At 48.8% G+C, this 26,759-nt stretch overlaps 6 protein-coding genes across 6 annotated transcripts; 4 read left to right on the forward strand and 2 right to left on the reverse strand.

The window, feature by feature from the left end:
- Positions 1–1,030: 1,030 nt before the first annotated feature.
- On the forward strand, positions 1,031–2,179 carry Aspvir_007276 (DUF3429 domain-containing protein; the record flags this gene model as incomplete). Its single annotated transcript, XM_043270458.1, has 4 exons — positions 1,031–1,258; positions 1,312–1,368; positions 1,466–1,690; positions 1,751–2,179. The coding sequence occupies 4 exons, from the start codon at positions 1,031–1,033 to the stop codon at positions 2,177–2,179; spliced, it is 939 nt and encodes a 312-aa protein (XP_043126393.1).
- Positions 2,180–5,706: 3,527 nt separating this feature from the next.
- Aspvir_007277 (glycerol kinase) lies at positions 5,707–7,635 on the forward strand (the record flags this gene model as incomplete). The annotated part of the gene is made up of 4 exons (XM_043270459.1): positions 5,707–5,969; positions 6,076–7,070; positions 7,131–7,297; positions 7,366–7,635. The coding sequence occupies 4 exons, from the start codon at positions 5,707–5,709 to the stop codon at positions 7,633–7,635; spliced, it is 1,695 nt and encodes a 564-aa protein (XP_043126394.1).
- Positions 7,636–8,317: 682 nt separating this feature from the next.
- Aspvir_007278 (i-AAA protease YME1) lies at positions 8,318–10,964 on the reverse strand (the record flags this gene model as incomplete). Its single annotated transcript, XM_043270460.1, has 5 exons — positions 8,318–8,716; positions 8,774–10,491; positions 10,549–10,666; positions 10,725–10,871; positions 10,935–10,964. 5 exons carry the CDS (start codon positions 10,962–10,964, stop codon positions 8,318–8,320), a joined length of 2,412 nt encoding a protein of 803 aa, XP_043126395.1.
- Positions 10,965–11,702: 738 nt separating this feature from the next.
- Positions 11,703–12,800, forward strand: Aspvir_007279 (uncharacterized protein; the record flags this gene model as incomplete). Its single annotated transcript, XM_043270461.1, has 1 exon — positions 11,703–12,800. One exon carries the CDS (start codon positions 11,703–11,705, stop codon positions 12,798–12,800), a length of 1,098 nt encoding a protein of 365 aa, XP_043126396.1.
- A 1,382-nt stretch (positions 12,801–14,182) lies between these two features.
- On the forward strand, positions 14,183–15,557 carry Aspvir_007280 (mannose-1-phosphate guanyltransferase; the record flags this gene model as incomplete). The annotated part of the gene is made up of 5 exons (XM_043270462.1): positions 14,183–14,189; positions 14,255–14,298; positions 14,382–14,528; positions 14,599–15,475; positions 15,538–15,557. 5 exons carry the CDS (start codon positions 14,183–14,185, stop codon positions 15,555–15,557), a joined length of 1,095 nt encoding a protein of 364 aa, XP_043126397.1.
- An 828-nt stretch (positions 15,558–16,385) lies between these two features.
- Positions 16,386–17,857, reverse strand: Aspvir_007281 (3-keto-steroid reductase; the record flags this gene model as incomplete). The annotated part of the gene is made up of 2 exons (XM_043270463.1): positions 16,386–17,670; positions 17,790–17,857. 2 exons carry the CDS (start codon positions 17,855–17,857, stop codon positions 16,386–16,388), a joined length of 1,353 nt encoding a protein of 450 aa, XP_043126398.1.
- Positions 17,858–26,759: the final 8,902 nt, after the last annotated feature.

The raw sequence follows: 26,759 nt of genomic DNA on the forward strand, positions 1-26,759 counted from the left end.
GATAACAATCACTCGTACCTACTGATGACGGCGTTGGAAAGATGAGTTATATATTTATTTGAACGAGTTGATGGATGGTGAAAATATGGAATGCTTGAGGGATAAATTCGCAGGAAACGGGCATACCTGCGCGAGCTCTAGATACACTCGCAAGTAACGATAGCCTTAGCCATCCAGGTGGTTGGCACAATGCGCATTCAAGAGTAATGCGGGCCAGCCAGTTCAAGAAGGAAGTCTGTTTTGTCTTCTAAAACCCGGACAACCTCGTGGATAACGGGGCAAATATGAAAGCAAGCTGTCAGACGGTAAGTCGTGTGTCCACTTGACAGGAAACCTGGATGAGATAATGGTGGTCAGGGCCGTAGGAAGTTGGGTATCAAGGCAAGCTGATTACCCAATTGCGTCGTAAAGAAAATGTATGGCTCTCCAGAGAATCTCTTATGTGCCTGGGGAAACATGGGTTGGCCAACTGATTAGGGGGTCTGCGTACCAACAGTAGTGGTTGCTGTTGAACAGCCGTGACGCGGCGGATCTCGAGCGGGCAACCTTACGAGGAGTGACGTCGGTCTTTTTCCTGGAGATTTGGTTCTGACTGGATCTAGTTAGATGCCTAGGGCTGCAACCCTGCAGCGGCGCTGACTCATCCCCGTGACGTCGGGTCATCCCGCTATGGCGTCTATTGTTCGATCCGAGGTCACTGAACGATTTAATGCCTGAGGCGACAATTGCCAATGACAGCTACGGGATTGGTCTGTATGGTGTGCCGGAGCCAGACGTTACCACACCTCATCATTGTATCACTTCATTCCTGGCCCTCAGGATTGACTGCTTCCACGACCACAAATCTCCACTCTTACGAGTTCAACTCGGTAAACCATCAGGTAAACAGCCTAGCCTCTTATCTTCCGAGCCATTTTGTACCACTTTCCAGCCTCAATTGGGTCCTCTGCCGGCTATATCCCACCTATTCGAGCTTTCCAGACCTGATCACTAACCAAACATCGGAAAAAATTAGCTACCCCAGTCAACCATGCTATACAGAAACTCGGTTGCCCGCTCTGTGCTCAGGGCTATCTCTAGCTCCAATGCTTCGGTCGCCCGGTCGACTTTCTCCAACAATGTGTTCAAGGCTCATCTGACATCCTCCGCTCGTTTTCCCGCTCGCGCATCCAGCTTGGCCCTGGCTACCCGCAAGCCCGTCACCACTGCGCTTGTCCGCTATGCCTCCAGCGTCCCCGGCTCTACCAACGTCCCCAAGGTCAGTGCTGCCCATGTCGTGAGTTCTGTTCAATTGCTGATGTTTGTTTGTAGGAAGCCAAGGTTGCCGAGGAGGACCATGACATGATGGCGGGTATCAAGACCGAGGCGGTAAGTTCGTTTTCTTTGATATACTTCCGGACTGGCATTCATGACCGGGGTTATGTATTGAATATATTACTAAAACTTGGCGTTTGATGACCTTCAGAAAGTCATTAAGGACACTTTCAGCCTTGAGGGAACCCCCAAGGAGGCTCTCTACCTTGGAATGGCTGGTGTCATCCCCTACCTCGCTACTTCCCTCGAGACTGTCTACCTTTCCTACGAGATCAACCGTGCTACCGCCACCGGCGATGGCCTCATTTTTTCCGGTCAGACTGCCGAGCTGATGCTTCACATGCTCGAGCCTATCCAGGTCGGCTATGGTGCTGTGGTGAGTCTTAAATCCGTCCGGCTGTGCAAGCTCCCTATCTGACGCGAAGCGACCCTCAAGATCCTCTCTTTCCTTGGAGCTATTCACTGGGGTCTTGAATGGGCTGGATACGGTGGAAAGTACGGTTACAGGCGCTACGCTGCCGGTGTCATCGCCCCCGCCGTTGCCTGGCCCACCCTGCTGCTCCCCGTCGAATATGCATTGATCAGCCAGTTCCTCGCCTTCACCTTCCTGTACTACAATGACGCCCGCGCTGCTGCCCAAGGCCGTGCTCCCCACTGGTACGGCATGTACCGCTTCGTCCTGACTTTCGTTGTCGGAGCCAGCATCGTGGCCACCTTGATCGGCCGTGAGCAGATCGCCAACACCATCAGCTCCGAGCACACGATCGCCGACAAGATCAACGCTCTGCTCTTCCTGCAGAAGAAGGAGAGGGAGGAGGCTAATGCTCGCCGCCGCGCCGAGCTCGGCGAGGAGGAGTCTGAGTAAACGACAGACCTGCGGGATACATGTGATACTCTGTGCATTTTGACAAGCTCATAGCACGTGGTGTGATCTATGAAGGGGGTGGGTGATATCCCGGGCTGCCTGTGGCAGCTCAATGTGACAGTAGGAAAGACGTCGCATTGTTTTGACCGAGTTTTTGTAGATTACATGCGAATTCAATGACCTGGCGGACGCTGGTGCTTTCTTTTGTTTGAATTTCGATTGGACTGTATATGAGCAGATTAGACTTATTCGGTGGGTTCTCGAAAATTGCTCGATTAAGCTGAAGAGGGGTACGCAGAGGTAGCGTACGACGGTTAGTCGGGTCTGGAGAATTCAAAAGCATTCCATTTGATTGGTTCGATTAGTCTAAAGATACCTACCTACAGAGTACCTAGAATTACCGTGCCAAAAGAGACAGGTAGGATAAAAGGTAAAGATTACCTGAGGTATGAATGAGTCGAAAAACTAAAGACATATTGCGTGATCAGTCAAAAAAGCTCGATGACGCGTTGCAGTTGCAATTGCAGGAAACAACGGCCTTGGAAGAACAGAACGGACTATCTCAAGTACTATGAAAGCCTCGGAACAAGAGTATAGTCTACCTAGTTTGCTAACCTGCGAGGGGCGCAAGGGTCAATGATTCTATCTTGGCAAGGTTGGCATACAGGGCAATCAGACCAACCACCCAAAGTCCAAAGCTAAGTGCGGAAGGTATGTCGGACTCGGCCCGCTTAAGAGAGAACAACGATTCCGTCCCGTGAGTGCCTGACTGCCTGTAGGTCCCGTGCTACCGTCCGTTTTGGCTAACTAGGCCGAACTGTGCGTAGCATTCTTTCTTTCTTTCTTCCTTTCTTTTCTTTTTGTCCATTTCTTCTTTAAGATTTGGTCTAGCACCCTGTTTTAACCCGAGTATCACGAGGCTACTCATGATGGACTGGACGATCTACCCTTGCAGTGTCAATAGTCAATGTGTTTGCGCAATCATCTAAAAGTGGAACAGATCGTTTCTCAGCATTGAGTGTAGAATAATGATCCAAAGAGGCAAGAGAAAAGAGAGAAGTCAGAGTAGCAGGTTAAATCTGGTTGAAGACGTCACAATCCGCCCACTATTTGCGCCATAACAACATTTCTACTGGTAGCACCGTAGGCCTGATCAACGTAATACTGTTGATGAGGGGCGCTCAATTAACCTCTTCTTTATCACCATATTATGGCTAGATAGATGTCTAAATATCTTGATGCCTGAGCCTCGTTCAGTTGCTCTGTGTTCAGACAAATCTTCCGGCTCTATAGACCAGGACTAAAATAGCCGAACCGAGTATCCGGATTTGACAAAAATTTCTCCATAAATCACAGCGCTGGACGAGCTGCCAGCGTGCCGCCGTTCCAAGACCCTTCGCCGCCCGGCATATCTCCCAAGCTTATTTGGATCTTCTCTGTCCAGAAGCAATCTAGATTCTACAACAGGGGATAAATGCGGGTACGTAAATTTACAGACCGAGTAGCAAGGAATTATTAATTGAATTGGGGGTTCTAGATCATATCATAGTATGGAGTAGTACTAGGTACATTCGGACGAGAAGAAAATTGAACGTTGTCTTGTGGCACATGTGCTTGATCGACAATTTATCTAAAGGATGATAGCGGAGTATGCGAACATGAGGGTCCCCTTCTGATCTCTCTGCAGGTTTTATGGTCGTTTTCGGAGTAAGGTACCTCTCTAGACTGCCCTGGTAGGTAGTAAAGGGATGAGATCCAGTCTTCCAGTTCCAGACTCCGTGTCTGGATCTGCATGTGTCTGCACGCTGCAGTACAAGACTAGTCGCATTCATCGGACTGGAAAGATTCAATATGGCCTCTCGGATTAATAGGCGTACCTACCTCTCCGTTTCTGAATGAATTGAGTTTGTAAATGAGCTTATTTAATGAACCTAGAATTTTTGGCTTGACTGCTTGAACAGTCGGTCGAAGATATATTGCTTTGGGGATAGGATCAGGCACAATAGTGATAATACTAGGGAAGAAGTTCACGGAATTTACAAGACTGATGGGTCTGGATCGATATCATGTGCAAGTCCGAAACTATTCTTAGCGGCTTTGATGGAGTATCTGGCTTATTCCAAAAATGCGTCCAGAAGGTCTAGAGTTCCATATCGGATTTCGGGTACCTTGCCGATTCTGACCTGGAGCCTCTAAAGGTCTGTAACCACACTCAGGAAAATAATAGCATTCAGAGGTAGGAAACAAGCTAGACACTAAGGACAAAGAGTACAGATGAAAATAAAGTTAAACGCGGACAAGATAGGATTGGGACAAAGTAAGGGGATAGAAGCACTCTTAGGTGCTACCAGTAGGTACAAGGACTGGAGTAGATATCATTTCCTTAGAAAGGGGAAATGTCAACGCTGACGAAGTCAGATGGTCGTCTGATCAGGAAAAAAAACCACTAGCTTGAAAGGATGCAAGTTAACAAGAGGCAAAGAATAGGATTTGTCCCCCACGCACCCACTTCTCCGCCATGGATGAATGGATGGACTTTCTCCTGCCTTTTATCCTGAAGCCAGGGCAGTCAGTCAGTCCCTACAGAGAAAACTTACAGATTGTTCTACTCTGTATGGTACCTGATCTAGTCCTCTTCCTGTAAGCCTGAAGGTAAAGCACGGGCATGTAGAAAATAATTTTAATTCTTCCTTCTCCTCCCAAGAAAAGGTCCCCCCCTCTTGGATAAAGAGTCTCCCGCGTCCTGATGTGTGTTTTGGAAACAATTGATTGATCTCTTCCTTCTTCCTTCTGTCTCTTCCTTCTCCCTCTAATAACTACTCTAATCTGAACTCGTCCACCCCACATCCCGCCAAATAAACCACACTTGATTACCCAACCGGTGACCTCATCGTTCTCTTGTCGCGGTCCTGTCTGTCGCCAGTCAAACCGGATCCTCCAACTGGCTCTCCATAATACCTTAATATTCCGACATCATCATCATCATCATCATCATTATAATTTAGAGCACCTACCGAAGGGTAAAGAGGCACACAACAGGAAAGGCATCCTCTTAAGATCCTCTTCTGCCTTATTCAGCACTCCACCCGAATATCCCGTCACCCCTCCTCCCCGCCCTGAGAGTCACCTATACGTCACTGAACCCAGTTTGACTCTGCTCTTGTTCAACGTTGACCAAGAAGAGCGTCTTTCGCCCCCGCGTACCACGCACCGCCACCTCTCCTCATTGTAGATTGGATCGACCCTTTTGCGTCTCCCAGCTCTTCTCCTTTCCTATCTTCCATCCTCTTCGCTGTCTTATAGATTGGAGTTAGACCAGATTAGGGACTGTAAATTTTCCCACCAGTCCCGTTCCTACTCCCACCACTACTGCCACTACTACTGCACCAATCTCCAATCTCCTCAACCTCGCTTGCCATCTACCTTTCCACTGGCCACTTTAGGAAAGGAAGAAGTCAACAGATTCATACACATCTCCGTCTCTTTCTCTCTATATATATAAACGCAACCTACCTGCAACCGACACAATGAGGAACCCTTTCGATCTGACCGAGCTTGATAATGCCGTCGAAGAGCAACAACCTCACTTTGATATTTCCGCCTATCAATCGCATGACGGCAACCGCTCACTACTCCAAAATGAAAATCGCCGAGATGACAACCTGAAAGACCGCTTCATTGGTGCCATCGATCAGGGTACTACGAGTTCACGATTTATCATCTTCGATTGCACAGGCGTTCCTGTGGCCAAGTATCAGACTGAATTTCGCCAGATCCACGAGCATTCAGGGTAAGTTCAATTCTGTCTTTGTGGCTAAGATATATACCTAGTGGAGCAGGTGTTTTCTTGCTGCTCCGTGGGTTGTAATTAACAATTCGCTTGCTCTCTCCTTTAGATGGCACGAACATGATCCCCTCGAACTGGTGGATTCCGTTTACACATGCATTGAAGAAGCGATGAAGACTTTCCTGGCTTTAGGCCACAGCAAATCAGATATTGAAGCCATTGGGATCACCAGTCAACGAGAGACAACACTTTGCTGGGATTGGGAAACTGGCGAACCGTTGCACAACGCGATCGCATGGCCTGATACCAGAACCAAGAATCTGGTTCGAGAGCTTAAAGGGCAAGAGGGGGCGGATGAGCTACCGGGTATCTGCGGTCTACCTCTCTCTACATACCCTTCTTCCGTCTCACTAGTATGGCTTCTTCGCCATAGCCCCAAAGTTAAGCAGGCTTATGACGAAGGACGACTTGCATTTGGAACTGTTGACTCTTGGCTTCTGTACAACCTCAACGGCGGGCCCGAAGCTGGTCGTCACGTCACCGATGTTACCAACGCATCCAGAACGATGTTCATGAATCTCGAAACCCTAGAATATGATGATAAACTGCTCAAGTTCTTTGATCTCGACAGGAAGAAGATCAGGCTCCCCAAGATTCTTCCCTCGTCAGACCCTGATGGCTATGGATACGTCCGGTTCGGGCCTCTCGACGGAGTACCGATCACCAGTTGCTTGGGCGATCAGTCCGCAGCTTTGGTCGGTCACTGTGCCTTTACACCGGGCACAGCGAAGAACACATATGGTACCGGTTGCTTCCTGCTCTACAACGTCGGTGAGAAGCCCGTCATTTCCAAGCATGGCTTGCTTGCCACCGTTGGCTTCCAGCTGGGTAAAAATCGAAAGCCAGTGTATGCCCTTGAAGGAAGTGTTGCCGTCGCCGGAAGTGGTATCTCCTTCCTCATGAACAACCTAGGATTCTTCCGTGATTCGCGCAAAGTCAGTGATCTTGCCGCCACTGTCCCCGACAGTGGAGGTTGCGTTTTTGTCACTGCCTTCAGCGGTCTGTTTGCTCCCTACTGGATTGATGATGCCAAGGGAACCATCTGTAAGTTCCTTGAACGCATTTTACCCTCGGACGAAGTCGTAATGCTAACCCCCTACGAAGTTGGTATCACGCAACACACACAGCGCGGACATATTGCTCGCGCGACTATGGAAGCGGCCTGCTTCCAGACAAAGGCCATCCTCGATGCCATGGCAAGGGACAGCGGACACAAATTGTCGGAATTGGCCGTGGACGGCGGTATGAGTAATTCCGATATTTGCATGCAGGTACGTCTCTGAAAGAAAGCTTTCCGCATCACAGTGCCAGTGAAACTGACACTCATTTACTCGTATAGACACAAGCCGACATCATCCAAATTCCCGTCGAGCGCCCCGCCATGCACGAAACCACCGCGCTGGGCGCCGCCATCGCGGCCGGGTTCGCCATCGACGTCTGGAAGGAATTCAGTGAACTCAAGAACATGAACCGCGCCAACCGCACCACCTTCACACCCCGCATCTCGCCGGCGCAGAGCGCACGGATGTACAAGCAGTGGTCCAAGGCCGTCGAGATGTCCCGGGGCTGGCTGGACACGAGCGAGATCGAGTCCGAGGGCCAAGAGTGACGACATCTCTTCTTACATATATATCTTGCGATGCTTGTGTGCAATGTGCTTGCGATTGAGCGTTTCCGTTTACATCTCCTTGGGGTAATGGCATTTTGGCATTTTTTTCTCTTGGTCGGTGGTTAGTAGGTGTCATTTCTAGGGTGGAGGTCTAGGTCTCTTCTTGGATACCCGCTATCATCAGTATATACTCCTACACTACACCTATATAAACCGTATTCCTACGGATAACTCTGTATACATATCAATCACAACGGAATTTCAGCAGCATCATCATTTCTGTGTCTTGCTTGTCGTGTAGCCTTTTGCGGAAGCTGATTTCAAGCAAGATGTAATTTCTACGAGCACAAGTCCAGAATCCCAACTTCACACAACTTTATTGATTTCGGATGAATATGTTAGAAGTATGTATATGCAATACAGTACACCGATCGCTCATTCTTAAACCTATATGCCACACCTCATATGCAACAATTGCTGTTTTGAGACTTCATATCGAAAGACGAGAAGCACCAAAAAGTCAGGAACGCGACCGAGAAAAGAAGAAAGAAAACATATGGAAAATAGGAATGGAGATACGGAGAACACAACAGTTCGTCAAAACTGCGCCGCCTGATTTCGGCAGAGAGAAGCTGGTGATGGACGGGATATGGAGAGTACAAAGTCATGAGGGAGAAACCAATTATTTAGCTGCGGCCGACGGTTCCTCGGCCTGGGTGGATGGATGGTTCAATTTTGCGGTCTGCAAAGCCTCGGGCAGCTTGAGCGGAGCCGATGGTACGGACGCCATCTTCTCCAGCTTCTCCCCTTTTAGAACCTTCTCCATCTCCTCCTTCGTCAGCGTCTCGTACTCAATCAGTGCCTTGCTCAGAAGTTCCAGTTCGTGTCTCCGCTCGGTCAGAATCTTGGTGGCACGCAACCGCGCTTCCTCGACCAGTCGTCGCACTTCGGATTCGATTTCCTGCTTGGTTTCAGATGATAGACTATCATAGTTGGTCGACAGATCGACATTGCCAAGTTTCTTCGAGTAACCGAATCGGGTAATCAGTGTGAATGCGGTTTCAGTGGCTTGTTGAATATCCTGTAGACCATTAGTGATCGTGAACATCCTCTCAAAAATTTTGACAACAGAACTTACCGCCGAAATACCACTTGTGACCTTGTCAGGACCGAAAACAAGCTCCTCCGCTGCTTTCCCGCCCATGGAGACGTCGATATCGGACAGATACTCGGTGTAGTTCCGGGAAACCATGTCCATCTCAGGTAGGAAGTGCGTCACTCCCAGCGCCATTCCGCGGGGAACAATGGTGATCTTGTACAATGGCGTAGACGAAGGAGAGAAATAAGCAACGAGAGCATGACCCGCCTCATGGTAGGCAGTCAGAAGCTTGTCCTTATCCTGGATGATTCTACTGCGAGCCTCTGCGCCCATCATAATCTTGTCCTTGGCCCAGTCGAGGTCCTTGGGTCCAACCTTGGCGGCCTTGTTTCTGCTGGCGTAAATGGCGGCCTGGTTGACCAGGTTCTCCAGATCGGCACCAGAAAAGCCAGGAGTACCGCGCGCAAGCACTGCAACGTCGACATCGGTGCTGATCTGAATGTTCTTCAAGTGGTGCTTCAATATGTCCATCCGACCCCGAACATCCGGAAGATCGACGACCACCTTGCGATCGAATCTGCCAGGCCGTGTCAAAGCCTTGTCAAGCAGCTGGGGAAAATTGGTTGCGGCGATGATGATGACTCCACTGGTCTGCGAGAATCCGTCGAGCTCCGTAAGCAGTTGGTTCAAAGTCTGTTTCACATAAGCCGCATCTCTCTCATTTCGCTTGGCACCAATGGCGTCCAATTCGTCAATGAAGATGATGGCGGGCGACTTGCTCCGGGCTTGTGCAAACAGCTCACGAACACGCTTAGCGCCGACACCGACATACACTTCGTCGAATTCAGAACCAGACATGTAGAAAAAGGGAACACCAGCTTCTCCAGCGACAGCACGGGCGAGCAAAGTCTTTCCCGTACCAGGAGGTCCCACAAGAAGCACACCCTTTGGCAATTTGCCACCAAGAGATGAGAATCGCTCCGGATTCAACAAGAATTCAACAAGTTCCTGGAGCTCTTCCTTGGCTTCGTCGCATCCGTGTACATCGGAAAATCGAACGGTCTGCTGTTGAGGTTGAGCCTCATTGCTCTGCGGACCCTTGATATTCTTTAGGACGCCAGTTGTTTCGACAAGAATGGTGATCACGACAAGAGAGATGTAAGTGAAGAAGCCGAAAACGAGCAGAAATTTGACCCATCGAAAGACAGCGCTGCCCAGCGACTCTTCGACAACCACATGCAGAGGATTATCCTTAGCACCAGTACCGGATTGCTTTGTTGCCAGTCCGATCTGACTACCGTGATTCCGTGCTGCGACGGCCTGACCGATGGCCTGCAGCTGGTCAGGGTTGAGATGCTGGTTCTGACCTTGGATGGGTGCCGCCGCTGCGGAATCGGCGCCACCGACATGCTGCAACGCTTTCAAATAAATAGCTTCAGACAATGCATTACTCGCAAAGTGACCGCTGCGGTATCGTTCGACAATAATAGCCGGCATGTTCGCTCGGAGCAGAGCCTGATAGAAAGCGTTCTGTGCATTGGCACTGGTTGGGTTGTTGTTCGCGGTCTTTTCCTTCTGCGCTAACAGACTGTGAGACGGGCCTCCAAACATGAACCGCTGCTGCTGTAGCTTCGAAAGACCGTTGGGTTTCGGAGCCTGGCGAGTCCGGTTCAGGGTGGCGGATAGCGTCGAATACGATCGAGCGGAATGAGATATAAGAGGACGGCGGGATACAGTCGCGGAACTCCAGAGCGAATCTTTCATGGCAAAAGTAAGTATCCTGAAATGTATGGAAGTCGATAAAATCAGCCTACCTCTTAGAAAAGTCCGCGACAACCCATGTTGGACAGGTCGCTGCTGCATGACGTTCGAGTTCAAAGCCTCAAGGGGGACTGTGTCCAGGCACTCAGGTAGTGGAATCCGGCCAGTTACCTAGCTTATGTCAATATAAATCACTCGGGAAAGCCTTAAGAGCGCAGTAGAAGCATACACTTGGTTCGTTTCCCCCAAGCGTCCGCTGGTGCAGTCGTCGGGTTGTAGGAGATGCGGATGTGGCCGTGCGTTGGATGCTAGTCCTAGGCGCATTTAATAGCTTTGACATCGATGGCCAAAGATCGGAAGTGACGGCCGCAAAGTTCTGTGAAAAGGCAAAAGTCAGAATAGATGCCATAAGAGGCATAAGAACTGTAGGGGCCCTTACAGGTCTTGAGACCGGGTATTGGAAAGCCATAGTTGTCACGAGTCAGAGCGGCACTAGGCCGCAGCAATCAATGTCGACAACGCAAAGAGTGGCAGGTACGAAGACAATATAGATAATAGCTTATTCTTTGATCGGGATGAATACCATCGCCAACGAGATTCAAACGATGGCGAATGCGAGCTAAGATGAGGAATGAGGAGTAGTAGTTCGTTCTCCGGCAGACAGTTGGCCAAGGATGCGGCGGCGAAATTCGTATGGATATTGCCACTGCGGCATGAACGCGCGACCGTAGCTTGGGATTGTCACGTGACTACATGCCTCAGGCAGAAACATACGTTCTTTACCTTAATTCCAACTTCCATCTTTGATTCTCTTTTCCAAAGGCAATGGCAATAGACTAGGTAGTATGTAGGTTGTTTTCTGACCCACATTATTATTGGCACTGCTATCCGAGTAATTGCTTGATTGAGGTCGGAAAACAAACCATATGTAGAGTGTTGTACAACCTAAGTAGGTCGATCGTCTGCGATCCGTGGTTCTGATCTGTCAGACTTCGCCATAGTGTTATTGCCTTTCCTCCTGTGCCCATGATGGAACATCGCTCCTGGACATGTCGTGCTATTTCGTCCTAGGGAACTAGGCTCGAAGCCATAGCAGTGGTTCCCTACAAGCCATTTCCCACGGATTTTATACATATATATAGTGTGTGAGAGCCATGCTTGTTGATTATCCGTTTGTAGCGCTTCTCTCACACGAGCCCTATCAGCAATGTCGACAAAGCTCATTTTCCTCATGGGTGCTCCAACGCAGCAGAACCTCAGCTGGGATGAGGAGGAGTTGCTCGACAGCCCTATATTTCCGTTCTCTGGTCCAGATGTTGAAGTACAAGTGAACCAGCCTGTCTCAAAATCTCATGGTGTTAAATGGAGATTGTTACAGGATCCGAAGGTTCAAGAGCAAGAACGAGGAAACGCTTGGCCCGAAGCAGGCAGACATGCTATATTTTTGAGAACCCAAGATCTCACGTCCTTAAATGGCGTACCATCAATTTCGCCTGATGACTCGGCAATCTCTCAATTCTACGACCATTCCTTTGCAGTACACGAGACGTCCGAGATCTCTTTACCTGGAGCGCATATGGGAGACTCTATGCAGGAGAGTGGCTTATCGGTGGACAGTACAGGAACGTCAGTTGCGTCGTCCAGTGACAGAGAAGCGCCAGAATTGGGTTCCCTAGCGATTCAAGGGTGTCTCAGCGACCTGAAGGATATCCCCAGCGCCACATATCTACAGTCGATTGTGCCTCAGACAATGACAGTAAACCTGATTGTCGGCATCATCGCAATTCATCCTCCACGCCGCATAGTGACTCGGCAGTGGAAAAGGGAGCTGGACCTCGTGGAAGTGGTGGTGGGCGACGAGACAAGAACAGGATTCGGAGTTACCTTCTGGTTGCCCCTGGGTGACGAAACAAACGCGACTGGCCGATGTGACATCGAGGCTCAGAAGCTTCGAACGTCTCTGTTTAGTCTCCGACCTCGAGACATTGTTCTCCTGCGCATGGTAGGATTGAGCTCATTCCGAGAACGGGTATACGGGCAGAGTGTGGGCAGGGGGGTAACAAAGGTCGACCTTTTGCACCGCCAGCGGATTGACGCAACGGACACAGGAGGCATTTACTCTGCAAGGCGCCTGCAAACCTTCAGAGACGATGAAACCAAGCATGGTGATCTGCCATTGATGAAGGCGTGCAAAGTGCGGGAGTGGATCCGTCTGTTTGTGGACCCTGCACCGGATCTAGTAGGCGGTGGGCCTCGCACGTCAAGGAAACATGGCCAGCCATTGCCTCCAGACACGCAGGAGTAATAATTGTCAATTATCAATGAAGCCGAAGAACTGCAAGAGCTAAAAGCTGTGATAATGCAAGGATGAGAACAGAGTCTCCAGCACAAGGTTGACAACAGGTAGTCAACTCAACGCTCGATAACGATATATATACCTTAGCTATGTCTAACAGGGCTATACAAACATTTTAACAGTGGTAATTGACTGATACGAAGCATGGCAGATGATCGATCGAGTGTGGTATCTAGTTAGGAAAAGATCCCTAAGGACCTGAAAGTAGCTTGAAATGAAGGAAGTATTCGCATGTAACCTAAGCGCATCAATGAATGTACTTAGGGGTGTCATATTCCCCAAGTGTCTCGCCCGATGCGGCTACCTCGATTATCACAGTTCCTAATCCACACTGTAGATCCAGACATACGCAAATGCGATATAGTTGGAAACCTCATATAGATTCAGTTCAGAGTCAGACTGCAGCTACTCATTATTCTTCATTATTAACATTGTTATTCACAACCATATGGAACAGTCATTTGAGTGCTGGATATGCAGGAGAGTATCCTATTAATATAACCAATTAATATCAAGGGGCATTGGGGTTGCTCCACCTAGCACCTGACCCAGTGCCAGTGGTTCTGGGCCTGTCCTAAGATTATTCCCCCTTTTAAACTTGCCAGTCTTAAGATGAGATATATCCAAGGTAGAATCTACGGGGTACGGAGAAGAATAGCTGATTTGCTACAGGCTGCAAGTGGCGTCCTGGCTGAAAACGTGCAACTGCCCGCCATGTCCGTACCAGCTGTTCAAGGTAAGTTTGCATCGCATTGACTGATTCAGGTGGAATCGCCAATTAGCGGGTCAAAGTACGGAGCAAGGTACCTTACGGAGTACCTTACTGTTCCATAAGGATCATAACCCATCCTTAGTGCGGTCCCATAGACTGGCCATCCATCCATCCATTGGAACTAGTCGTCGTACGCAGTACTGCTTTAGTGATAGTGCCCCTGCTCATAATTGGGAAAATCATGTTATGCTATCCTTATTTGTTATCCAGGTTATTAAGGAAGAAACAACGCCAGGTGTTCGTTCCTGTAACTTGAGCTTCTGCTTCTCAACCCTTTTCTATAATAGTATTATTTTCTCTCTCTATCTACGCATCTTCTATCTTTTTGATCTGTCTTGCAACCTCAAGAATCGGCATTGAATCGGTTCTTAACTGTCGTCGTCGTTGTTTCTGACATTCGTTGCCCGCGGGACCTCCTTTTTCCCTTTTTCTCTTTTCCCTCCACAAGCCCCTCGTCCTCTCCTGACACTCATCGCAAAGCCAAAACATATACCCCTACCAGCTTCCAATATTTGTTTTTTGACCTAATCTTCCTTACATTATCTAATCAATCATCACCATGAAGGGTACGGACTTCTCCATTTGCAATCAAGTGTCAATGCGTTCATTCAGATTAACCTTTCGATTGTAGCTCTCATTCTTGTCGGGGGGTTCGGTACCCGTCTGCGCCCCTTGGTGAGTGTCTCTCCCCCGCAGTTGAAGCTTGTGTCTGTCTAATACTTCGAATTGATGCTAACGTAATTGTCTTTCAATGCTAGACTCTGACCCTTCCCAAACCCCTGGTGGAATTTGGAAACCGCCCGATGATCCTTCACCAGGTTGAGAGCTTGGCTGCTGCTGGTGTCACAGATATTGTTCTGGCCGTCAACTACCGCCCGGATGTCATGGTCTCGGCCCTCAAGAAGGTACACCGATCTCTTCTCTTCCGTCAGCTTAAACATGTTCCTGTGACTGATTTATGATTTTCGTCTGCAGTATGAGGAACAATACAACATCAGAATCGAGTTCTCCGTCGAGTCCGAACCCCTCGGTACCGCTGGTCCCCTGAAGCTGGCAGAGAAGATTTTGGGCAAGGACGACTCTCCCTTCTTCGTCCTCAACTCCGATATCATCTGTGATTACCCCTTCCAGCAGCTCGCGGAGTTCCACAAGAAACATGGCGACGAGGGCACAATTGTTGTTACCAAGGTCGACGAGCCCTCGAAGTACGGTGTCGTTGTTCACAAGCCCAACCACCCCTCTCGCATTGATCGTTTCGTCGAAAAGCCCGTTGAGTTCGTTGGTAACCGCATTAATGCCGGTATCTACATCCTCAACCCCAGTGTTCTCAAGCGCATTGAGCTACGTCCAACCTCCATCGAACAGGAGACATTCCCCGCCATCTGCAGTGACGGTCAGCTCCACTCCTTTGATCTCGAGGGTTTCTGGATGGATGTCGGTCAGCCCAAAGATTTCCTGACGGGCACCTGCCTCTACCTCACCTCGCTCGCGAAGCGTAACTCCAAGCTGCTGGCTCCCAACAGCGAGCCTTATGTCTACGGCGGCAACGTCATGGTTGATCCCTCGGCCAAGATCGGCAAGAACTGTCGCATTGGCCCCAACGTAGTCATTGGTCCCAACGTTGTGGTTGGCGATGGCGTGCGTCTGCAACGCTGTGTGCTCCTGGAGAACAGCAAGGTCAAGGACCATGCTTGGATCAAGTCGACTATTGTTGGCTGGAACAGCTCTGTTGGCAAGTGGGCTCGCTTGGAGAATGTCACAGTCTTGGGTGACGATGTCACCATTGCAGACGAGGTGTACGTCAATGGCGGCTCTATTCTGCCCCACAAGAGCATCAAACAGAACGTCGATGGTATGTTTCCTCGCTCGCCTATTACAAACGTTACGGATTGCGAAAACTAACGCATTGCACAGTTCCCGCCATTATCATGTGATCTTCTTCTCCTTGTAATGCCGACATGTCCTAATTTACCTCGATATTCATTGATTCTACCTACCTCGCGATCACCCAGATGCATATAACCGGAGTCGTTGTTGTGGCTGTCATTTTCTTCGATTCTATTCCAGCGCGACTGAAGCTTGGCTCATCGGTCGGCTGAGTCTGGTGCAAGTCTTTGGGTACAATGCTTTACGCCTCTTCTCCACTCAGCTTTTTCTCGCACCAGGCACAGAACAGTGCAGCAACCTTTACGTCTTCCTTTGCTTCCTTCCTACCCCGTAGCTCAGCACTCCCATAGCCTTGACGGTGAAGGGCGTGTCTCTGCGTCGGCCTCTTCTTTTTTGTTTCTGTTAGAGCCTTTTAGTCATCTTGCCCCTCGCCTGACTTTCATCCTCGTCGGTTTCTGCCAACCTGTTTTCCCTGGAAAACAGCCGCGTTCGACGATATAATCTTCACAGTTCGTCCAGCTCGAAGCTGTCTCTTGTTGTGTTTCTCTTCTTGTGGATTATTTGCTTTCCATTCTCTTACGTGCTCCGCTTGTGTTTTCTCGGGCGTGGTGGGCAAAAGGAATAATACTACACCTGATTTAATGATAAACGTGGACATGGGGGTTTTCTTGGAATGTAAATAGTGAAGGCAGATAAAAAGGTGATAACTGTTCCCAAAGTATGTCCAAGTCTGCATCATTATGGATACAGAGTAAAGCCCTTATCGACGACGCTTGGTAGGTCTCAAGAGACGGGCATGTACAATTACACATTAAGCAAGCTATAGACCCGAAAAAGTACAGGAGAGCCCTTATGGAATAGGGTTAGAATGCTGGTCAGGCCTTGGATCCAGCCTGGGCCTCGGCTTCGTCAAGAAGCCCGTCCCATTGGATCCTCAACTCCTCCATGCGCTGCCAGCATTTCCTGCCCAGATCTTCATACTGCAGTTTCTCTTCCGCAGTGAGATCGGCCGCGCCCCTCTTCCGGCGACGACACCGGTCACCGTCCAGGACGGCCGGCCCAACCACACCACCATACCCCCATCCATCGACTTCGGTGCACACCGGCCGGTCCTGACCGAGACGGTTACAAGAGGAGCCCCATTTCACTCGCCCGCCGCCGCTGCGCCGGTACGGCGCTTCGGCGTCGTCGAGAACGGCCTGAGCGGACAAGGCGAGCCAGACGGGGGCACAGGCGCCGGCGTAGGTGGAGATCGTGTGCCAGGGGGATCCGAGGAGGCGGGCTAGCCAGAATGCCGCGAGCATGGAGTAGAAGAGGGGCCAGGAGAGCGGGAGGATGCCTGTGCCGCAGATGCCGGGGTGGGTGAGGAACATGTTTGGGTGCGGGGGTTCTTGTTCTGTTTCTTTGTGGTGTTCTGGTTGCTCGTCGGTCGAGTAGAAGCTCTTAACCCAGGGTGCTGTACTGGGGAGATCCGAGGTCAGAGCCAAAATGTCGGTTAAAGCCTTTGAGGACTCGTAGGGGGCCAGGGTGCGGAGGCCCTGGATGTCGTCGACGTCGAGGTGGTTCACCGTCGCCTCGAGACTGGAGACCCAGATGACGCGGCCGGGCCCGTGGAGCTGGTCAGAGTGTCGCAGCAGCGGCATGACATTGTGTGCTAGCATGTAGTGGCCGAAGACGTTCGCGCAGAAGACCGCGCCGAGACGCGGTTCCTTGTCGTCGCCCCGTGCGGTCTGGGGATCCGTCACCATTCCCGCGGGCGCGATCTTGAACGATGGCCAGGAGACTTCATGCACCAGGTCTGTCACGACGCCCCAGATCGCCTTGGGCCAGTTGATGCCCGTCCATCCGCCCAGGCCGGCGTTCAGCACGATCGCATCGAGCTTGGGGAGGGTCTGGTTCAGTCGGCGGGAGAGAGCGCGGACGGAGACGAGGTTCGACAGGTCGACGTTCTCGGGCACAAAGGTGACTCGCGCTGATGCTGCGGCGGAAGCAGAGACAGAGGCAGAGGCGCCGCGAAGGTGATCCTGTAGGCGAAGGAGAGTGTCATTTCCCTTCTTGGTGCTCCGCGTGGTGAAAATAACGGTCAGAGACTGGTGGGGATGTCGGTGAGATTTCAAGAATTCATCCACCAGTCGACAGCAGATTGAGAAACCAAGGCCACTGTAATGAGAGAATTGCAACCAAGGGAAGGAACAATACGTCAGGAAACGATGAATTATGGGTATGCGATTGCAAAGTCACCCCCTGGGGGAGGGAGGACGCGGAGAAATGTACAATACCTGTTGGCACCGGTTACCAAGACAAAGACCTTGTCTTGCAGGTCATTTGGGGTATCCCTGTCAGACATGTAGTCAGATTCTCAAGACGCGAGTATCTGTGCGGTCGCGGCTTGTCAATTGAGTAGCTGTTGTTGGAGCTGATGTGATTATCAAAACTGCCCCCTTCAAAGATAGACCGATAACCAGAAAATTGTTTATCGCTGGTCTCCCGCTCGACGACGTCATGTGATCGCGATCCATTGGGACTGTTTAGTATTCACCTTCACTTTGTGTTTCATACTCATCACTCAAATAATCGGAAATCATAACTTCATACCTCAATTCGCAAGTACCATTCATTACAGTTGGTATACGAGCATAGCTGATGACTCTACGCGGAGATGCATGTCTAAAAGCCCATAGCGCATCGCAAGCATGAGCGTGACAAAAGCACAAATCCAGCAAACTTCTGCACTGGCACCTGGCCTTGCCTAATTTTGAGGGACGAATCGTGGTAGATGTAAGTCAGGTGGACAACTGGAAAGGCTTCCTGTCCCGTTGTGACATCCTATCCCCAGTGTGTCACGAGCAACCCGAAGCACGGTGTGCAGCCATGGCGTTCGGTGCCAACTACCGTTGATCGCATCGATTGGTTGAAAGACGAGCCTGTCGCTTGAGCACACCTCGACTTGATCCATCGAGGTAAGCATAAGTGAACAAAGTAACAGCGTCTGGACTCAGTCAAGGGACGCTTGATCTCGAGAGACCCCGGGAGACTCGTATTTGGCAGCCAGCCTCAATATAAGTAAGAACCAACCGGAAGTTGGTACGCACCCTTAACACACCGGGTGTGCTCACGACATAATAACATCAATTAACCCTAATATGTGCGGATAACACCTCAATCCATGGACTCATCAACGGGTTGAAGTGCTGCGTCGTCTCCACGATGCGTAGCGATGACAATCCCTGTTGTGCACCTGGTGAGTACAGTTGATATGCGACATTTTGCAAGTTTCATCCCAATCAGGATTCATTAGTTTGTTTCCTAGATTTTTCGACTCGTAAGGTACGAGATCGTGTCTCGTGAAACAAAGCGGATTTGTGGCAATTGGCTCATACGCAGAGTTGCATTGAAGCAATACAGTGTGAAGCAGCCATCGAATAATGAAAGTGGATCGGACGCCTCTTCTGAGGTCCCTATCAGGAAAATGCTTGTGAAGCCATGTTCACGCAATTCGACCGTTCTGGTCCCTAATAGTGGGGGTTCTTGATAGTTTCCCCCGTCGAGCGGCAAGACAGCGATGCGATGGACAACATTATAGTTAAGGTGACATCGCCTAGAACCTGCATGCATAAATTTAGAAATTTCCATCAATCGGTCAGCCGAAAGTGGTAGCGTCGTAGTTCAACGGGTAAATTGAATGATCTCCGGAGGACAAGGGAATGAAAAATCTGTCGAGATCCCAGGGCGATGCGGCCGATTTACCAGGGTAGGAAACTGTGCGACTTGTATAGGATATGATATCATGTTCTGCATTTCTCTTGCACCAGGAAGTTCAAGCAATTCATCGCGAAGGATCATCAGGTTTCGGCCCAAATCGAGAAATATCATCTCGCCAAGCCGTGACGGTACAACTACAATCAATGTCAAACCTTAGGATAAATGCGAACCCTCAAATCAACTGTTATGCTTACTTCGGATTGATTCTGGACTGCGATATCCAAGAATTCAGCCGAACCGTCCAGCGCAATCAAGGATTGTCATCAATCTCCAGTCTCCATTCAGTGTTCAGACGACATGGCCTCGGAAGTAAGTCCCGTGTTGCGGTTCAGTAAAGCGATTGAGTTGAGCAAAGCTTGGATTAGGCTAGACATGGCGATGTTAATGAAGAGAACCAGCGCGGAGACAACCAAGAAGGTACCTAGTGTGAGAGACGGAACGCCTAACCGCCTAGCCCTGGCTTAAGAGTCTCATCTCTTGGCGGGGAGATTGTTATCAGGTTTTTATTCATGGACCCTGCTGGCGTGGTCTTCTCAAGCACGATCGAATTCGAATCGGACATTAGCCATCCGTTTTCCGTTCTATATCTGCCATATAGAAACCCCCGTGTTCAAGAATTTACGAGCAAGCCCATGAGGAAGCTAGCGAAGATCAGGTGGCCCCTCTGGGATCCGACAGGTTGGAAGCGAAGCGTATCTGTAAAGCACAGCACAGCCGTATTCCGCAAGAATTCCTCGTCAGCATCAGGATCTTGCTATTCACGCTTGGAGTACTCCGTACTTTTTCCAAGAACGAACTCTGAGTAATGGTAGATACACTGCTGATCCTGATTGCGAAGTCCTTTCAATTCCCAACCATACATATGTACACGACCTGCCACCCTCCTTTTGAGTTCTCGTTTTTCAACTGAGATCCAGCCACCAACAGGCGAGTATGATGATGCTTATTGGACAAGAGACGCCTATACGGCAAAGGAGTGGACAGCAGACACATTAACAACATGTGGCGCTGCTGATGTGACCAACATCGCTGAAATATATTTTCAGCCTCAATCTGCGTCTTGACTCGTGAACTCAGGGCGCTTCCACCATTCCATACTGGTCCGATCGCCAAAGTTGGAGGATTACCACCCCCGTTTTGACCGATATCTTCAAAGAACCTTGGAAGAATACTACAGTACTTGGAGTAGTACTTGCAAGTTAAACCAACCCTGCCTGCAAGGGGGCCAAGACACCTTCAAATCGGCGGTTTCGCTAACTGGATAGGTTGCGTGCTCGCTTATCCAGACGCCTCACCGACACTTGGGAAAATGTTCCGAACGCAGATCATCAAAACAGCACCTGAAGTAGTAGGTTATCTCTATTATCAATTAATTAGAAAGGCCGGTGCAACTGTAACCCTGTACCTGTTTGGACGAAGAAGGTTGGATCGGTTGGAAGAAATTTCAAGTCTCTTTTCGCTTCGGCTCAGCTTCCAATGAACATCTCAGTGGCTGCTCTGAGCCTGTGATAGAGAACTGGAGAAGTTGCCCAACAGGAAAGGCCGAGCCGAGCCGTTCGTCTTTGTGTGACGGTGGCCTAGATAAATAACATAATCCACTCGAGGGAGTGCATAAGTCTATAAGATCCATGCAAGTCGGAGATTTTCATACGCTGGCCAAGGATGTCGAGTAGTGCGATGCACGGCTGGTGTAGCAATGCATGTTTCGCATCGTTGAGACAAAGAGGGGGAAGTGCTTCGTTAGTATCGTCCTTCGGCATCGTACTACTAGCGGATAATCCATGCATCCCAACATTAGATGGCCAGTGAGACGCAGAGGAGCTGCTGTGTCCCAGGAATTTTATGCGGCCGTTCCGGACCTTCAATATTGAGCCATATCCTTCTTGGAGGGCAAGAGAAGAGCAAGTGGCCAAATACAGTACATGCTCCGTACCCAACGGCCTGGTTTCTGTCAATTGGCTGTCGACGCAAGGGGTCCGTAAGCCATTAAATGTCTCAATGCACGCTTGTGAGACAGGAGTAATATCTAGTTTCGCCCAGGACTAAAGCCCTTTAGTGCATTTTCACGGAAGAAAGAAAGTGGATGATCATAGAGGGTATCTTTGATTCTCGGTTCTCGGATCGACATTTCCAGGACAAACCGACGGGAAGGGAGGACTTGGACGACTGTGGCTGCAGCGACAAGTCCTACTGTACAGTTAAATTGGTAGTGTGTGTCAAGCTAGAGATTGCAAAAATGCGGGGTATCGTTATACTTTCCTGGTTATTGCTTCGACGTTCAGCCCGCTTTCATATGAATGAAGATGGCCAACTGGTCCATAAGACGAGTGGCATAAGCGAAGAACACGAATCGCGAGCGGGAATCTTCTTTGACCATGACGAAAGGATCGAAAGATGGACAACAAGAGGCAGCAAAATAAGGTGGAATGAAGAAACACAACGGCGGAAGGGTCTTTATTCCTCTCGAAGCGGAAAGCACGAGCCCTTCTCACGAAACACATCCTATCGCGATGACTTTGTTAGTTGGTCATATACTTAGAAACCAGCAGATGGTCAGAGGAAGCGAAGGCAGAGCTCCCATTTGATATCATAAAGCCCCTCTCTAGTTCTGACGGCCAAACCGTTGCAATCCAGGGCCCTGACAGAACCGTCGAACAAGTGTATAAGAAACCTATCTTGCAACATGAAAATTCCGATCTCCATTGCTATTGCCGCATGATCGTGCTGACTAGACGAGGTAATTGTAAAACGCATCTCTCTTTAGATCATCCATGTCGTAGTGAACCTCTTCCTCGGCATTTATTAAGCGAGCAGTGACTCTACCCATGTCCTTTGGCACTATCAAGCCTCCTAATCGCGAATCTATTTGCATTGGAACCAATCAGAAGCGATCATGCTTCGAGTGGTCTTTTGCTCTTTCAGCCCCTTGAAATCACAAACTATGTAGAGATCAGCGTCCTACGTAGACTTGCAGCGTGAGCACGATGCATCTATGGCCCCCCATGCTGCCATCTCATTGACGGGTTTCCGCGCCAGAGTTCGCAAAGGATTTTAAGCGCAACGATTTGTAATTACAGATAAGCTGTGGCACAGCACTATTATGCGCCACTTTAGAGTATTATGGGCTCTCCGTAGCATAGCTGGTGGTGGCTTTGGGTCGGGGACGGACGGGCTGTCAAGTCAATCGGATTCCCAGATGGATTCGAACGGCGCAACTTGTCTTGTGAGGATAGGGAAAAAGGACGAACATGCACTATCTACCCAAGAGTAGAGGTCAGTAGGCATCCTTCATCGAGGATAAGGCATGCTTGCATTTGTCGTTGGATTGTTCCTTGTTGAAGCCTCACACCGTGTAGCTGAGAAGCTTGAGGTGAGCATCCCCTAAACTGATATTGACCTCCGACTAATCAGTGCTGTTTGGAAATAATTTCCATTAGTCTGCGTTTTGAAACAAAGCAGGAGCATTAAGAAGAAAAAGAAAATATCCTCATCACAATAGCATGACGGGGGAGGGATCTACAGAGTACCCAATAAATGTCGTTAACCCCGTACAACTAACTCCGTGGCTAGTCGTAAGGGATCACTTTTCAATTACCGAATATCCAGACACCGAGCAAATTGATTGCAACTTCGCAAGAGTCAATTCAAGAGAGATCTTCACATTCCAGAAGACCATGATTCGCAATTCGTAAGTACGCACTAGATACGCAGTACAATACGCGTGGAATAAAGTAGCAGAAATTCTGTTCAACTGGCGGTGGTGATCTGTCACTTTTCAGCCTCCAAAGGTTGCCTCGTCATCCTTTGTACACCGGTACAGAGGACCTCGTACATTGAATTTGGATAAAGTTGGGATCAACATTGGAAGACTGCCGGGAAAGCACAGGAAGGGTGAACTTCCCACTGATGAAGTTGAGATGTATCATTCCTTCAGGCATAAGTGAGGTTTTCCAACATATGATGCCTCCACTATATCCAATCTCCCGATCAGTCCAACACTAACCAGCTTTGTTTGTTTTTTTTTTTCCTTTTTCTTTTTTCTCTCTTTTTTTTCCGTTTTTACTTCCAACTATATGGGCAGCATGCCGTCAACGGCCCCAACAGTCAGCCCCTAAACCAAGTGGATGCTTTGATCAAAACCCGAAAACATACAATTTTGCGACACAGTAACCTTGGGCATGTGGCAACAAAGACTCTAATCAAGCCAAAGATTCGGCCATTCGGCAATGGGAAGACCGTTTTCCTTCTGACCGACTTCAGCAAAGACATCGGTAAACTCCGTATGATACCTGATACACCAATCCTCGAAATCTCGATAGACCACGTGTGAAATGTTATGCAGTATGAATCCTGTTCAGTTTGTAGTGTCAGAATGGTCAGATTTAAGCTCTCATTCACTATCGAATTCAGGCAATAAAGAACGTCGTTGATTCGCGGGGCTTAGTCGAGTAAGCAGGCAGATAAGTTATTTACTATTACTCCCAAACCCCGGAAATGATGCCGATCTGTTCTTCATAATCATGTCAGAAAGGCCATTCTTTATCCCTTGCTGGCACTGTCAATGTATGTCTGCTGTTTCTCGTTCTCGACCTTCCTTTGCGAGAGCGTCAATCATAGTAGTTGCGATTGCAGTCTGCCCTAGGCTGGCTTTTTGTATTGCATACTCAGCGTCTGCCGACCCGAAGCAACAATAATCACCTAGCTTTCCTGTAAAGACACATTGGATGGAGCTTGACACAAGCTGACAGGGCTAGCTTCCTTTATCAGCTAATGGGAGATTGGCTCCAAGCATTCCTAAGGTAGTGTATAAGTATGGATTATGGAAAGCCTTTCAAGGTACTAAGTGCTTATGTGGGTGACTGGGTGGTACAGAGTACTACAGACTACAGAAGAGGGACCTGATGTAGTCGTCCCTACCTAGGCAGACCCTGCTACTTTCATACAAATTACGCGCCTTCCAAACTGGTTGAACAAGCTAAATTACCTTAGTCTCCTCTTCTGTTTTGAACCTTATTATAACATCTTATGATCATTAAGGCCATACATGACTCAGTCTAGTCATCCTGGGGTATGGAAATAGTAGCCTCAACAGCAGAGCCAGAAGTTCACCAGTATCCGTCTTATCAGTAATTACATAGGTAAGGTTGTATTATTCTTGAAACCTATCCATGGATGGATTGGAAACCTTACCGTGCATACAATACAGATGAATCGGACAATCAAATAGGTTGTATTGCGCCATGCAGCAAGACTAGACCTTTATTGCGCTAGTTCAAGTCTCTTCCAAGGCCAGCTTCCATTTGACACGAATTTATTGCTCCTGACAAGCCACCATTCTCCATTGACTAATACTGTACTCTCCCACTTAGTCTGTAAAGGGTCTAGGCCGGTATTGGGAACCCGGGTGGATACCTCCGATCCCCGCCAAATAACATTATTATTGACCGGAACACTGTTCAGTATCTAGTTAGCACTTTTAGGAGAAGTTCGCACTTCAGAGGCAAGAGCCCTTATGTTCATGGCACTAGTACTCCGTGGAGACTAGCCTAGAGTAGTGAGGGTATCTGGGTCTAGGTCGGGCCCCACGAAGCAGTTTGAATAACTTACTGGAATGATAAAGTTACTAATATAGTGCCCCGTACTTAACCTGTCACTATCGGGTACTTCCTAATATGGTAGCTGAGTACATTTATCTGTAGGTCCATGGATACAGCTGGAAGTACCTCAAAGTAAGTTACATAGAGACGTAGTTTGTAGGTAGGCAATCAACCTTTGTAAGACCATCTACGTTGACTATCTAAAAGGATGTAGGTACCTGGGATTCGTGTATCGTTCCTTTTGCTTTTCTTTTCTTCCTTTTTGCGACCTGTACAACGACAATACCAGGACAATATTTAGGACCCTGACTATGGGACTGGACTACCCCAGCCTTGTCATTCTCGTCCGCCCTACTCCGTAGGGTATGGTAATGTTCCTGTAAAACATCCAAACTAACTGCTCCTCTTGTTTCCGCCATCGTTTCCTCTGCGTTCTGGTACCATTGATCCATTACCTTAATACCCAAGTTATCTATCGCTGCACCTACAAGGGTATCTATCTACTACTCCGTGGTCTGTACCTTGGAATGGCTGACTCGAGACTAATAGCGGCCACCAGCCTTCCGGGGGAAATTGCCAACTCTAGTTGTCCACTTAAGTAGCCTGGGTTAATGGTAAGGTAGTTGGTTATTGGTCTGAGGTACCTATGGTTCTAAAGGCAACTTGTACACTAATAATAATAATATTATTTTGATGTACATTATTAATCGTTGATAAAAATACATGCTGTACGTCCTGCTCACTAGAAAATACAACCGATCGGAAATGAAAAAAATTAATAATAAATTAATAAAATAAAATAAAATAGAAACGAAGATTAAGAATTCAGACTGAAAATCGTCCTGGCTTCCTCTCGACTTTCACTTCCTCTTATTCTCACCCCATTTTCCTTATTACCTCCCCCTTTCCATCCGATATCTGGATATTCTCTTATCCTTTGAGTGTTCCAGTGTTGTTATATCGATCGTTTGGGAGTACCTGTTTTATCTTTGGGTCTGCCTGGCTTGACAGCTGTCCCTCAGTGATATTGAAGTATAGAAGACACACCCGCCCGTATCACCAGTGCGTTACAACTCCACCCGACCAGACACCTTAATGTCTTCTATTTGTTATTGTTCGACTATATAATATCAACTATTACCACCACCACTACTACCTACCACTATCACAGCACTTTCTCTTATTATGCTTCTACCTGGAATCGAAAGCATAGTCTCATCCAATTTCGCCATCAGCCCATCTTCTGCTTGTACCGTCAGCGCATCGGGCAATCGTTTCTTGGAATTTTCTCTTGACTGCGTCTTGACTGCTTAACTTTCGAGTTATCAAAGCCGAGTATCTCCAGCCTTCGGTTGATACTAGCAGTATTCTTCATTCTTTGTCCCCTTGTCTGCCTTCGATCTGCTACTGCGTCTCCCAAGCAGATTCCTGTTCAACTGCCTCATTATCCGTCTACCACTTGTTTTGAATACCCCTCTCCATGCTCGTCTACATTTTAGGGTCTGTGACATTTATCTCCCTGGCATAATTCCTCCTAATATATCTGCCTCGACCTGCCAGTACTGCTTATCTCCCCACTCCCGACTTGCCTTTGCCAATTCCAAGTTGAGCCACAACCCCGCCAATCTCTATCATATCTGGACCACAGCATTCATTTGCATATCTACCAAAGTCATATCGCTCCGTCTCAACAACCATGGCCCCAGGTGTTGGACGTGATTTCAATTGTTCCTGGGAGCACTGTGGAAAGGTGGGCTTCCCTCTGGTTCTTATTGGGCCTTTTTCCCGCCCTTGTTTGTTCCCATTCTGTTGGAAATCAATGATGCCAGCAGCTATTATGAAGCCATTTGCCCTAACTAATGGTTTATCATTCTTTTCCTTCAGTCATTC

The sequence above is a fragment of the Aspergillus viridinutans genome, assembly GCF_018404265.1.
Source record: "Aspergillus viridinutans IFM 47045 DNA, scaffold_5, whole genome shotgun sequence".
Lineage (NCBI taxonomy): Eukaryota > Fungi > Ascomycota > Eurotiomycetes > Eurotiales > Aspergillaceae > Aspergillus > Aspergillus viridinutans.